Source organism: Corylus avellana, chromosome 6 (assembly GCF_965113065.1).
Source record: "Corylus avellana chromosome 6, dhCorAvel1.hap1.2, whole genome shotgun sequence".
NCBI lineage: Eukaryota > Viridiplantae > Streptophyta > Magnoliopsida > Fagales > Betulaceae > Corylus > Corylus avellana.
Genome location: NC_142495.1, coordinates 28,219,379 through 28,232,308, shown reverse-complemented (window position 1 = coordinate 28,232,308; position 12,930 = coordinate 28,219,379). Strand labels below are relative to the sequence as shown.

Here is a 12,930-nt window from a genome sequence, read left to right as displayed (position 1 = left end):
TACAATCATCTGATGGCGTCCCTTGCTGTTGCTGATTGCAATCATTTGATAGGTCCCTTGCCCCTTGGTTGTGTAGGTGATCGAGGCTCGAGCTTCAATGGTGGTTTTTCTGGTTGATAGGCGTACCACTTGTTTAGCAAAATGTGATCCTCATCTCCCAATTTTTTTAATTTATTTTTTATTTTTTATGAGCTTCATTGTTTCTATAGTGGGAAATACGTACGATGAGTTAGGAAAGCACACAACAAAGCCTTTGGTTTGGTTCCTACGTACGTCCGGCCAGGATCTTTCTCCCACTCACACACACTAAAATAACAGCTTTACTTTTTCCAAGAGAAGGTAAACCAACCCATCCTTGTGAGTGCCGCGGAGGCGGAGCCAAGGGGGGTTTTAGGGGGCATATGCCCCCCTTCAACCCCTAAAAATTCTCCCTATTTAGGTACAATTTTTTCTTATGCCCCCTATCAACAACTGGTATGCCCCTCTCAGCAACTCTTGAGGGCAAATGCCCCCTTACTAAAGGTTGAAGTCTGAAGATGATGCAGTTGCAGTTGCAGAAAAACAAAAGGTTGAAGATGATAGTTCCCAATAGCTTTCTTAAACTATGGAATAAGATAAGGTATGCGTGCAAGAGAAAGCACAATAAGGATACCAAAAGTAAAATAAAAAATAAAAAGGTACAGCGAGTGCAACTTACAAAGCCAAGGAGAACAAAAAATCTTTATAAAATTATAAAGTGAAGAAGACAAAGCAGGTACATGCTAACATGCGTGCAAGAAAAAAAAAATGCAGCGTGCAAAAGGAGACCAATAAATCATTTTTTATATTTAATTATTTTTTAATTAATTTTATTTTTTGGTCAACGTGCATCCTGGCTCCGCCAATGTCAGACCCCTCGCTCGCAATCGCATGCCTTCTTCAGCCTGCAGCCTTCACTATTTGAGGCTATAAATTAAACTCATCTCCAAGGAAATTAATTAACAACAATATACAGAAAACAGAAAAGAAAAAAAGATGGAAAGCCAAAAAAAGCAAGGTTTTAGCTTCTTTCAGATGCCCCTTCACTACCCAAGGTACAGCAAGAGGGAGTACCTGGACATGCCCGAGTGGAAGCTGGATCGGCTTCTTGCGGAATATGGGTTGTCTACAAATGGTGACTTGGCTTACAAGCGAAAGTTTGCAATGGGTGCCTTTCTCTGGCCCTGATGATTCAAACTCTTCTTCTGCTTACACTATCTTTAATGATACTTCTTCACTTCACAACTAATTAAGTCGTAGCTCTACTTTCTGCATCAATAATCTTTCAGCTTCCTATGTGATCTCCTGATCTCAAAGCCCAACTCTTCTGCATGTTTCTTCGGGCTGATGAATTGTGAACTAATTAGTATTTTTTATATTAATTAAGATGTTGTTTCAGCTCCAGTACTGTTAGATTGGGTTATGGCATCTAATTCTTAATTTTTCTTGAAAAATAAAAAATAAAAAATAAACTTGAAGGGAGAGGAGCCATTTCATGATCGAAATGTTAATGTATTAAATTAAGAGAAACGCTAAATGCCCAACAAAAGTCCAATTTTTGTCTTCTTTTGTAATTAAAAAAATGAAAAATGAAATTTCTTTAAGAAAATTGCATTATTATGAAGAAAAATACCATTTTTTTTTTAAAAAAAAATACCAAAAAAAAAAAAAGAAGGACCAAAAATAGATATTATTGCTTCAGACATTTTTTCAATTTTTTTTTTTTTTTTTTTTTTTTTAAATTACAAAAGAAGGCAAAAGTTGAACTTTTGTTGGGCAAAATAATTGGGTTTCTATCATCCCTCTTAAATTAATATTAATACATTAATTTAAAGCTAATGTTAATGTAATTGGCTGAAAAACAGAAGAAGAAGAAAAAAAGCGGGATTTGCAACTCTTGAGATTCTCTTTCAAGATTAGGGAACCATAACTCTAATTGCTGGTTGTTTGAAAATAATTGAATTTTGTTAGTAAGAGTCTTTAGTTATTGTTATAATTTTTTTAAGAGTAAGTAGATGCATGTTTCATTATTCATTCTATTGTACGAGTTATCGTGCCCTCTTGCATGATCTCTTCCTTGTCAATTGTCATGCACCACACACACATATATATAGCATATTCTTTTTCCTCTCTATATAAGAAGAAAACTCGTGTCATTTTTCGAACAACTCAACCGAGAAAGATTTTGTGAAATTGCCATATCTTTTAGTTAAATTCCTCATCATTTTCGTTTGGGATGAAATTGAGTAATTCTAGAAGTCATTATTGTGTCACTCTAGTATCCCTCCAAAAATGTTGTGACTTTTAAAATCATCATTTGATACAAATTCAATAATGATCAATCACAAGTCCAATGATAATTTTAAGAGCTACATCATTCTTGAAGTGACACAAGAGTAACATATAGCATTACTCGATGAAATGAGATATGGCCCTCATCATTAAAAGTTTAAAACTGTGCTGAGCTTTTCTAATTTCCAATTGCAATAGACTTGGGAAGCACCCTACTAAACTAAAGCACGGTAAGCACCAAATATCCATGCCCAAATCACAGTTCGGGCTGCAAAGATCCATGTCATTTTTTTTTTGGCTGCAGATCATTGATAGCCATTTCACATTTGTAATAAGTTGGGCTGGTTGTAATAAATGGTTTGTTATAACTCTTATATCAAAAGGGCCCCAAAATGACATATATTATCATCCAGAAATAAATCGGAGTATTATATATATATATATCTCCAAATCAGTCTAAAGAAAACCAGTGAAAAGACAAAAATACTCATTCACTATAACTAACTGAATATTTTCCAGTTCATTTGGAGAGGATCCTGTTCCATTTGAAATAATGTCAAGTATATAAACATTTAAAAGACACATTAAATTATAACGTCATTAATAACAATTTATTAACTTAGACTAAATTTAATGTGCCTTTGAATTGTTTATAGACATTTGGCAGATTAGTTTGGAGAAAATTTCTGTCCAAACTGATGGGCATTGCAACATTAGTCAAGTGAGATGAGGGTAAAATGTAGGTATATCATCTAGCATTACTCCTTCGAGAAAAAAAGAAGCCCAAAAGAGAATGGATTGGTATCCTGTTTTGCATTTTCATTAGTAAATAATTTACACCTTCACATTCTACATAAAAACACATGGAAGCCATTTTGATTTACATGTAATTCCAAAGGCATCCAAACTAATTCACTTGAAGACGTGCAAGTTGAAGACAAATTTCACCTTTAGGAAAGAACGTAGAAACTTTATACAGGGGCTGACTAACTCAAAGGAACATGATGAGTGACTAGAATGTTATGCATAACTAGGGTTCCGCTTATGTGACAACTTCAAGGTTTACCGGTTCTAAAGGCACCTAAAGCAACCTACACGGACTACAATCGCCTCCTCATGCGCCTGCCGTTAGGATTCGCCGATTCTGCTTCAGCCCCATCTGCTGCTAGATCTAGACCGAGTAAACTGCTGCTGCTCCTCTTCCTACTCAACAGAGAATTTGAGTTCTCATCCATCGATGCAACTGTTGCCAGCAGCTCTGACAACAAAGAGGGGCAGCTCTCCTCCAAATGCTTGAATGCTTCCGACTTCATTACCGCTGCAAACATTAAAGAATTTTATTAGTTAAATACATCAACATACAGCACAGGGAGAATAGCAAGTATGTGCAAAACAATGGAATTTCCCCTCACATAAGAATGTGTAACATGTGTGGTTTCGGAAAAGATTATGTATACTGAAACCTTAAAATTTTGATGAACCAGGCAAGAAAGGGATGGCCACTGCAACAATTTGTTTAAGATAACATCAAATCATGCATCTAAATAAGGAAAATTCTTTTCATATAAATAAATTTACAAAACTGTCATCCAAAATGCCGCAAGAACTCTTATATCAAGATGTGTGCAACACAACCTCTGCCCGTTAGGTGTGCAGCGAATGAGACCAATCTGTAAGCTTTATTTTTATATCATTGCTCAACGAATGAAGTTTAAAAAAAAAAAGAAATATTTTCCAACTAAAGAGCTCCATGGTATCCAAGAGCTTCAAAGAAATTATTTAAAGAAAGAGACGAAGGCAATGCCCTAGTACACGGGATACAAACACACTACAAGGGAAGGGAAGTCAGTCATTTAAAGAAACACAAACTTCTTTCAAGAAAAGTCTGCCCTGAAAACTGCCTTATATATATAAATATATATATATATATATATTGGCATTTAGCCAAAATAAAAGAGAAATAATGGAAACTCCATTATTATCCCACTATGCTGACGTCGCAGTGCCAGTCCACCCTTGATTTTTTCTAACAATGGCTTATCCAAGGGTATTGATATGCCACGTCAGCATAGTAGGATAATAAGTGTGATTTTTAGCATTACTCATAGTAAAATATGTGTACTTCCATAGTACTCACTTTCCGAGAAAGAAAAACCATCATAGACCTAAACCATTGTAAAATGTTTGACGTGTTAGGTATGCATGAACAAGCATGGAGAATACTCTGATTAAGCAGAACCATACTTGAAGGACATAACCCCGGACTTTGCACAGCATTCCTACGAGTAATACGCACCTCCCAAGTTTTCTGGATTTGCTGTGAACTTTAAACAAATGGCCTTGAGCTGTGGACAGTGATGTTGCTCAGCTAGGGCAAGGATCGTTGCCACTGTGTCGATACTGATTGCCGTACACAATTCTGATTCACATAACAATTTCAGTCGATCCAGATTATATAGGTCAGCAGCAGCCAACAGATGCTGAACCATGACCGTGGATGAGCACATAGTTACTGTGCTCTCAACTTCATCTACATCAGGAAGTTTGTCTGTGTAGATAAACAGAAGCATTGCCTGGAAAAACAGATAAAGGTCCATTTGACTCAATATACCTTTCCAAAACAAAAACATTGCATACATGTATAACATCCATGGTTGATATTTTCAGGAAAGCATATGCTACATGACGAAAGAAACCCAGTCTAAAGTGGGCCTAAGCCACAAAAATAAAAAACAGCAGAGCTACTTCACCATTTTCTAACTATTAAAGCAGAGCACTATTAGTGAATGTCAAAGCACCACATAGATTACCAATTCACTCAATTTTCTTCTACCCCTTTTCAATTGATCCATTTATCTCCAATCTTCTAAGCACAGAAATTAACATTCTTTAGATTCTTTTCTACCCACCTTTCTTGTTTAATGCCAACCAGATCAAGTACATAAGCACAAGATCCTATTACTTCCACACAGGTCCAAGTCCCAAGTAGTTTTCTTATTTGTGCCCCAGATTACCATAAACATGAACCAAAGGTTGTAGTGCTCTTTTGTGAAATCAAAGAATCTATCTAATATGGAGTGCCAAACACCCATTTGGTGTACTCTCTCAAACCTAATATCCGCTAATGCTAATGTTACTGCAATAGTTTTTATTTTATTTTTAAAAATCTCTGTACTAGAAAAAGTGTGCTAAAAGAGGTGCAACCCTAGTACATGGTTCTCTACAATAGGGAACACCCAAAATTGTTAAAAAAGAAAAAAGAAAGAAAAAAAACCAAACTCCTAAAATTTAAGAGGTAAAAGGAACTCTTACACATTTGAAAATGAAAAACAATTGGTAGCAGTCATCCAATCATAAAGAGATCTCAGGAAAAGAAGTTAAAGTTTCAATATTGTCAATTAGAAGCCTTCAAAAGTTCCTCTCACTCCAAATGCACTATAGAACACATAAGGGGATAACCTTCCAAATTTCTCCAATGTGAGCTTACAGAAACATCCTTTCCAGCACAGCAACAATTCAGCCACAGTTAGGCATAACCAAAATAACCCCAAATAGGTAAAACACAAACCATCGAAATGCTCTAGCTATATCACTATGAAGAAGAAGAAGAAGAAGAAGAAGAAGAAGAAGGTGATATATTGTCTCCCCAGTAACTTCGCAAATACACAGCTGTTCACAATTACTATAATTTACTTCCTAAGATTCAAGAAAAAGAGTTGCCAATGCCGCTGTGCATGTGAAGAAAGTCATTCTTCGTGTAGCTTTTAACCTTCCAAATACTCCTCCAAGGAAATGAAAAATCCCCATGTTATCTAAAGCCTGGTATAAATTTTAACCTCAAAAAACAAAATTCCTTGAAGGTGACCATATCATTTTATCATCGACAATCCCACGTAAATAACAGATCAAGAAAAAGGCCAGAGATTCTAACTGCAAATCTAGCACCGCTCCTCTAGTGAAACTTGGATTCAAGTGGCATTTACCATTTGACTAGCCCATATAATTTACCACCGTAGCATTATAAGATTACACTTTGTATACTTTCTGCCTACTGAATCCGTATGGCAGTGTTTGGTATATATAGAATAGAAAGAGAGAGTTTAGTTTACAATGGAACTCTTGTAAGAGTTTGGTTTATACAACAACTCTACTTAGCTCTATACAATACAGCTATACTAATCTAGAAGATAATCCTAGTTATCTAGATCAAGTAAACTCTAGGTGTTTGAGTTCCCCCTTTTTTTTTTGATAAGTAATGTCGTATATATCAAAAATGCATAAGGCGCCCCTAAGTATACAGAAAGTATACAAAGGAAAACCAAAACTAGCCCACAAAAGCCCCCCATAAGAGAACCCTAAAACCCAAAAAAAAAAACCCTAAGCCCCCAAAAAGGGACCCTAGATATGTTATCTAGGTGTTTGAGTTTCCTTTGGTCTTTACTAGCGGATGTAGTCTCATGATAAGTATTATCTCCAATAAGCATATCTATCCCTAGCAATTTCAAAAGGTTCAGGAAACAAAGTGTGTGTTTGGATAAATTTTCTAAAAGTGCTTTCAATTTTGTGTTTTGAAAATTGTTTTCGAAAATGAAAACTGAAAAGTGTTATGTGGGGTCCACATATAAAGAAAGAAATTATTGAAGCCACATTTGAAAAGTGTTTGGATAAACTATGTTTGAAAGAAAAAAGAAAAAAAAACTGAACAGTGTTCCAAAAAAAAAAAAAAACTGAAAAGTGTTTGGATGTAATATTGAAAAAATAAATAAAACATAAAGAAACAAAAAAATAAATACATAAATAAAACATAGGAAAACTATACTTTTGAACCTTTATTAAATCAATCCATGAGTTTTTATTTTTATCTTTGAACTTCGTGAGTTTGCTCCCGTTATTAAATCAATTTTTTTAACAGCACCTGTAAAAATGTACAATTATAACCTTTTCTCAAAAAACAACAAAAAAACCAAAAGAAAAAATAATAATAAGGAGGGGTTGAGGGGTGGCTGCGGGTCACCCTGTATCAGTGGGAGAGGTGGGGAGGGGAAGAGATCCACCTGCCCGTCTCTGGTGAAGGGGCCTCCACCCTGTGAAGGCCAGCCTTCACTTTTTTTTTTTTTGGGTTAAGTGGAGACCAGTCACTACTTGTAACTATGCATGAAAGACTGAACATTGTTTTCAAAGGTGTTTCTCTTGTCTTCGATTTTAATATTTTTAGCTATCAAGTTTTTCTAGATCTTTTCTCTTCTTTTAATTAGGTGTCTCTCTTGTCTATAGCTTGTGTACTTGGATTGCACATTTGCGCTTTTTAATAATACTTAAAATTGCTTACCAAAAATAAAGGTGTTTCTCACTTGTTTTTTAAAAAATGAACCATGTGTTTTCAAAACATTCTTACATGAACGAATGGGAAGTTTCTAAAAAGTGTTTTGTTTTTTAAAAAGTCTGTGTTTTGAAAAGTAATTCTGAAAACAAAAATTGAAAAGTATTTTCTGGGTGATCACATTTAAAAACTTATTTGGACACTACTTAATTTTTTTTTGATAAGTTATTTGGACACTATTTAATAAGTGTCATCAAGCATGCTCGAATCTTTTAGTAATGTTTTTCTACACAATATGTCATGCCAAAATTCAACGAATAAGAAAACAAAGAAAGGGAGGTGTTTAAACATCTGTTCACACTGATGTGGGTCTCCTATTTTTACTGGAATGGCAATTTCAAATAGTGAAGAAGTAGAGAAAGTGCAGTGGTGGGGTCTCCAATGATGGTTTGGCGGTGGTTGATGGAGGTGATTAAACGCAATTTAAAAAAAAAACAAATTCTTACTAACTATTTTCATTTCATTTTTTCTTTAGTAAGTATATCAATGCACGTGCCAGAGGCTAACATACAAAGATGGCATCAATATGATAATCAAGCATATTATAGAGGAGACATCCAAAGTCAAATAAAAAAATTCTCAAGGCCAAGCTTTCCCCAAGAATGGGGGGATTAAGGGAATCATCCCCCCAGTTTTATGGTAACACTATAAAACTACAATTTTTTCTAATTATTTCCTTCATCTGTACGTGTTTAATGGCTAAATGTTAGAGACTTGGTATTTACAAATTCTAGAAATAAAAATTACACAAACAAATATGATTTAAGATTGACTCCATATTCTCATATATCCACTCCATATTCTCTTATTTGTCTCCACCCGTCTGCATTAAGCTAATTCTACTTGGTCACAAAATTTTCATTTCTTTCAGAAAATCCTATCAGACAGTCTTGTGGCTACTCAATTGACAATATTGCATCTTTTAAGCTACATATGAGAATTATGAGATATAGTAAAAAAAAAAATGGCAATAAAGAACAGATTTCCTATTCATGAATGTGCACATGATCAAATCAGTTTTCTTCCTAGGCATTGTGATAGAAAGAAGCAATATGATCAAAAAGCATTACCTTGAAAATGAAGGGGTCAATATCCTTTACTACAACTTTGTCTACGTTAGGATTTCCAACGAGTCCAAAAAACTGGGCTCTAAATACAGGAGAACGCGCAGCAAGTATCAACTTATGAGCTTTGAACATTTCATTGCCGACCTGAAAAACTACGTCACAACCAACTTCCGATTCTAACAAGTCCTTAAAACCTTGACCCATGTCTGACGGTGGTACAGAAATAGAGCGTAGTTTTGGGCACTCAAGATGATTTTTGACAACTCCAACCTTGCAGTACATGACAAGGCAATCATCCTTTAAATAATCAGAAGCTTCTAAAAGATTTCTTCTAAAAAATCGTTTGTAACCCCTGAAATGCATGTGCAACAGCCATATGAGTAAAAACAACAAAAATTTCCAACCCCCCTCCCCCCAACAAAAATAAATAAACAAAATTGGACAATGTGTAGAAATAATATCTAAACATGCACAAACATGTTTAGATATTATGCATGTTTAGACATGTTTAGAAATTAATATCTAAACATGCACAAACCTCAGAAATTAATACAGAGTAACCCAAGACATGCAGATCAATAAGATTATTCCAAATAATAATTTTTTTATAAAAAAAAAGGTCAAAAAATTGGTCTGCTATAACCTCAATTGATAGCTAGACAATTTAGTGATCCATAAACAGATATAGTATGACATTAAATAAAAGTAAGTAATGTAACATCAATTGAACGATTAAATCTTTTATAAATGCTGGCATAGAACGCTTAAAAATCTTAATTCCATCTCTGGTCACAAAAGAGCATTCAGTTGTAAACCATAAACCAAAACTATATCAGGAGAACATCTATAAATGATAAAATCCACCATTATCTCAATTCATATCATATACTAATAACTAAACTGGAGAACTTCTGAGTAGGTGTCCTCCATTTTTGGGGTATGTCCTTTTTTTCATAACTAGACTTTCAAATCTCAATCGTCCTGAAATCTTATTACTATCTCTCTCTTTTTAATAAGTAATTGTCATTTATTAAAAAGCACAAAAGGCAGAACCCAATTCCACATAAAGTACACAAGAGATACACCTAGCTAAAAGAAGAAAAAAATCAATAAAAAGGTGAAAGATCAAAGGCCTATGTCCAATGGTAAAGAGTTATGAAGAAAAAATCCTTAAACTCCTCCACTGTCCATTCGCGGTCTTCAGAACTCCAATTCCATCAACCAAAGTCTATGACTCTTCCTCTTCTTCACTGTTCTAATCTTTGATTTTCTTTCTTAAACATGCCACATTTCCAGATTTTCACCAACGTAAAATACACCAAAAAGTAAAAACACATAGAATTACATTAAATGGTAGAATTTAATAAATGGATGTAAAGTTTATAAAACGATTGTTCTGTGCATTGATTATAAGCAACACAAAAGACAACCTAAGTAGTCACTGGAATTAGGTGTTTCTTCCATTGTAACACACCCTTCCCCATTGTCAAATCGCAAGTGCTATTTGAAATACTATCTTCAGCCGTGTAGGGTTGGTTGGGTTATGCCTAGAAGGGTGGTATATCTCTTTGTCTGCCTAGGGCTACATCTCAACTTGATGTAGTCTGGAAGAAGATTTCACCTTGTTTAAGGTGGTATATATGGGAGGAAAACAAAAAATCGTAGTTTTGAAGACAACGAGAGGACCTAAGTGAAATTAAAGAATTTATTCTTTAAGACTCTCTTTGTTTAGGCTGCTGCCTCAGATTGTGGTTTTTGAATTTTCATGCTTTTTTAGATCTCTTCTCAGCTACTTGCTAGGCTTCTCTCTTTTACACTTCTTGTGTACTTGGATTGAGCCTTTATGTTTTTTTAATGAATTTGCGATTACTTATTGAAAAAGAAAAATTGTAAAATACCCTTCTCCAAAATATAACACTCACGAAAATTAAACACAAAATTGTGGCAGAAAATATAGATTCAATAACAATAAGTTATCATCATTTTCCCAATTACACCACCACAACATATATACTCACTGAGATACTGAATCACACTTGTTCCACATCAAACACATCCCTCACACTGAATTCCCATTCCCATACCATAATCCACCTCAAAAACTATTCAATTTTTTAGTATCTTGTTGGCTTAATTCGGTTCCAAAATACAGAGGCTACTGTCCACGGGCTCAAACACTGGAATAGAATGCTTAGAATCCAATCTCCACCGTTCACAATGAGGATTCACATGTCATGAACATCCCTACAAAGTTCAGCTCAATTAGACCACAAACGCCCATCGATTGGAGCTGTTGATCAAGGCTGGACAGCATTTCCATAATGTAGGTTTCACCCACTACATGCCCTATCTGGATAGGCCTTCCCTATGTCCGGACAGCAGTTCCAGAAACTCAGTTTCTGCTCCGCAAGGCCCTGTCTTGACAGCCCATTAACCTATCCGGACAACCCGTAAGTTTTACGCCCCAAAACGTGATTTTAAGTGTGTCAGGTCTAGGGTTATATATATATCTTTATAGAGAGAGATGTACGACATTCTACCCAACGTTTCGCGAGAGGCTATGCTTAGAAAATCTATGTGAGCCTGATTATTCCTCTTAGAGGATTATTGTTAGTTTCATGGTGCTTGATTGAGAAGTCTATCAAAAGGGTTCGGTAAAGGAGAATCACGTTGAAGAAGATTGTGAGCAATGAGACGAGTTGTAGGCTTGTCGATCTTACAGAAAGTCTTGCAAAGGGTTGTAAGTGTTCCTAGTGTCGGTAATCTCTGGTTAATCTTTTGATAGTGATTTCCTAGATTTGGCTGCTCCGGAGAGGTTTTACTTTTATATCGTTTTCTAAAAAGTTTCCTCTTCGTCACCAAAATATTTGTGTCTAATTGCTTTATTGCTTTACATATTTTTGGTGCTTGAATTGTTTGCATATTGATTAATATCTGTTAATTCCGCATAAATTGGGGTTTTGGAGTCGTTAAAAGTTTTTCACAATTAATAACCTAAATATTTTTCACGCACATGAGAGCACATTCACCAATCTCTCGAACTAACATAAAACCCTCTCTAATCCAAATCAATTTCAGCTACTGAACCCTAATCCTTCACAAATCCCACATCCCCTCCCTCTAAAACCCTATGCCCAAAACGCAATGCACCAAAAACAACAATAACCAATCAGACAAATCAAAAATACCCATTACCACATGCTGCCCCTATACTTGAGCGTGTACGGCCCGCTCTCCAGCGCGCGTTGAAAATGACTATGCACCTTGTTGTTCCCGTTCCCACTCTGGTCCAGCATCGACAGCTCGAACAAGGCCCTCACGTCCGTGCCCTCGCTCGCCAGCGCGATGAAGACCGACACGTACATCGAGTTGTCCTCTTGGTTTTTACCGTCCGGGTAAAAGTAGATCGCCCAGTCGTACCCGCCCACCGTGAATGTGTCGCTCGTCATGTACTTCCCTATCCCCATCCCCTTGGCCAGCGAATACCCCTGCACCGTGAACCGGTGCGACCCGTTCACCGTCTCGCTTACGAACGTCGAGCACGAGCCCGTGTCCACCCTGGGCTTGGAATTCTCGATCGAAGCCATCACCGCGTGATTTGCAACATATACAAGGGAAATTTCGGAATCACTTGAATTGAATGGATTCTTCTGTAGCAAAATCCACGCCGGGGAACGAAGAATTGTGCCAACCGTAGGGTATTAGGGTTTCGCCGGAGAGGAGGGAAACGTGAGGTGAGAGGGGGTGCAAAAGCGAGAGCTGTTGAGCCTTGAGGGGCTTTTATATTTAACGGGCCTGTTGTAGACGGTCTAGATTCCTTGGATTCTGGTACGGGGTTCTGTTCATTAGACTCCTCACTGCCCACGTGGGCCGCAGGGTTGAGTGACGTGTGAAGTGTGGACTAATGAATGAGTAACGTCGATGGAATTTTTTAGGCTTTTTCCGGTGTGTAAAAATCATTTCAACCAAATTGCTATAGCTTAAATTTCATAGAAAAATATAAATGTGGTTTATTTTATTTGTAATATATTCATGTGATATATTACCAAAAATTTTAAGAAATGAAGAATTCTCTGTATATTGCATTGAGTGAATCGTTTCTTGTACATTTTACAGTATATATATCATATACAAACTGCTTCTTTTTCTGTTAATATGGTTTGTACATAAGAG

General features: G+C 36.0%; 1 protein-coding gene across 2 annotated transcripts; it reads right to left on the bottom strand.

The window, feature by feature from the left end:
- Positions 1–3,096: 3,096 nt before the first annotated feature.
- BPM3 (BTB/POZ/MATH-domains containing protein) lies at positions 3,097–12,520 on the bottom strand. Of its 2 annotated transcripts, none has more exons than XM_059600143.1 (4): positions 11,953–12,520; positions 8,761–9,109; positions 4,607–4,883; positions 3,097–3,628 (listed from the first exon to the last, which is right to left on the bottom strand). In XM_059600143.1, exons 1-4 carry the CDS (start codon positions 12,342–12,344, stop codon positions 3,411–3,413), a joined length of 1,236 nt encoding a protein of 411 aa, XP_059456126.1. In that variant the 5' UTR covers positions 12,345–12,520; the 3' UTR covers positions 3,097–3,410. The 2 variants fall into 2 exon arrangements, with proteins under 2 accessions (XP_059456126.1, XP_059456127.1); XM_059600144.1 differs by having other exon boundaries at positions 3,537–3,628; positions 4,555–4,883.
- Between the last annotated feature and the right edge of the window lie 410 nt (positions 12,521–12,930).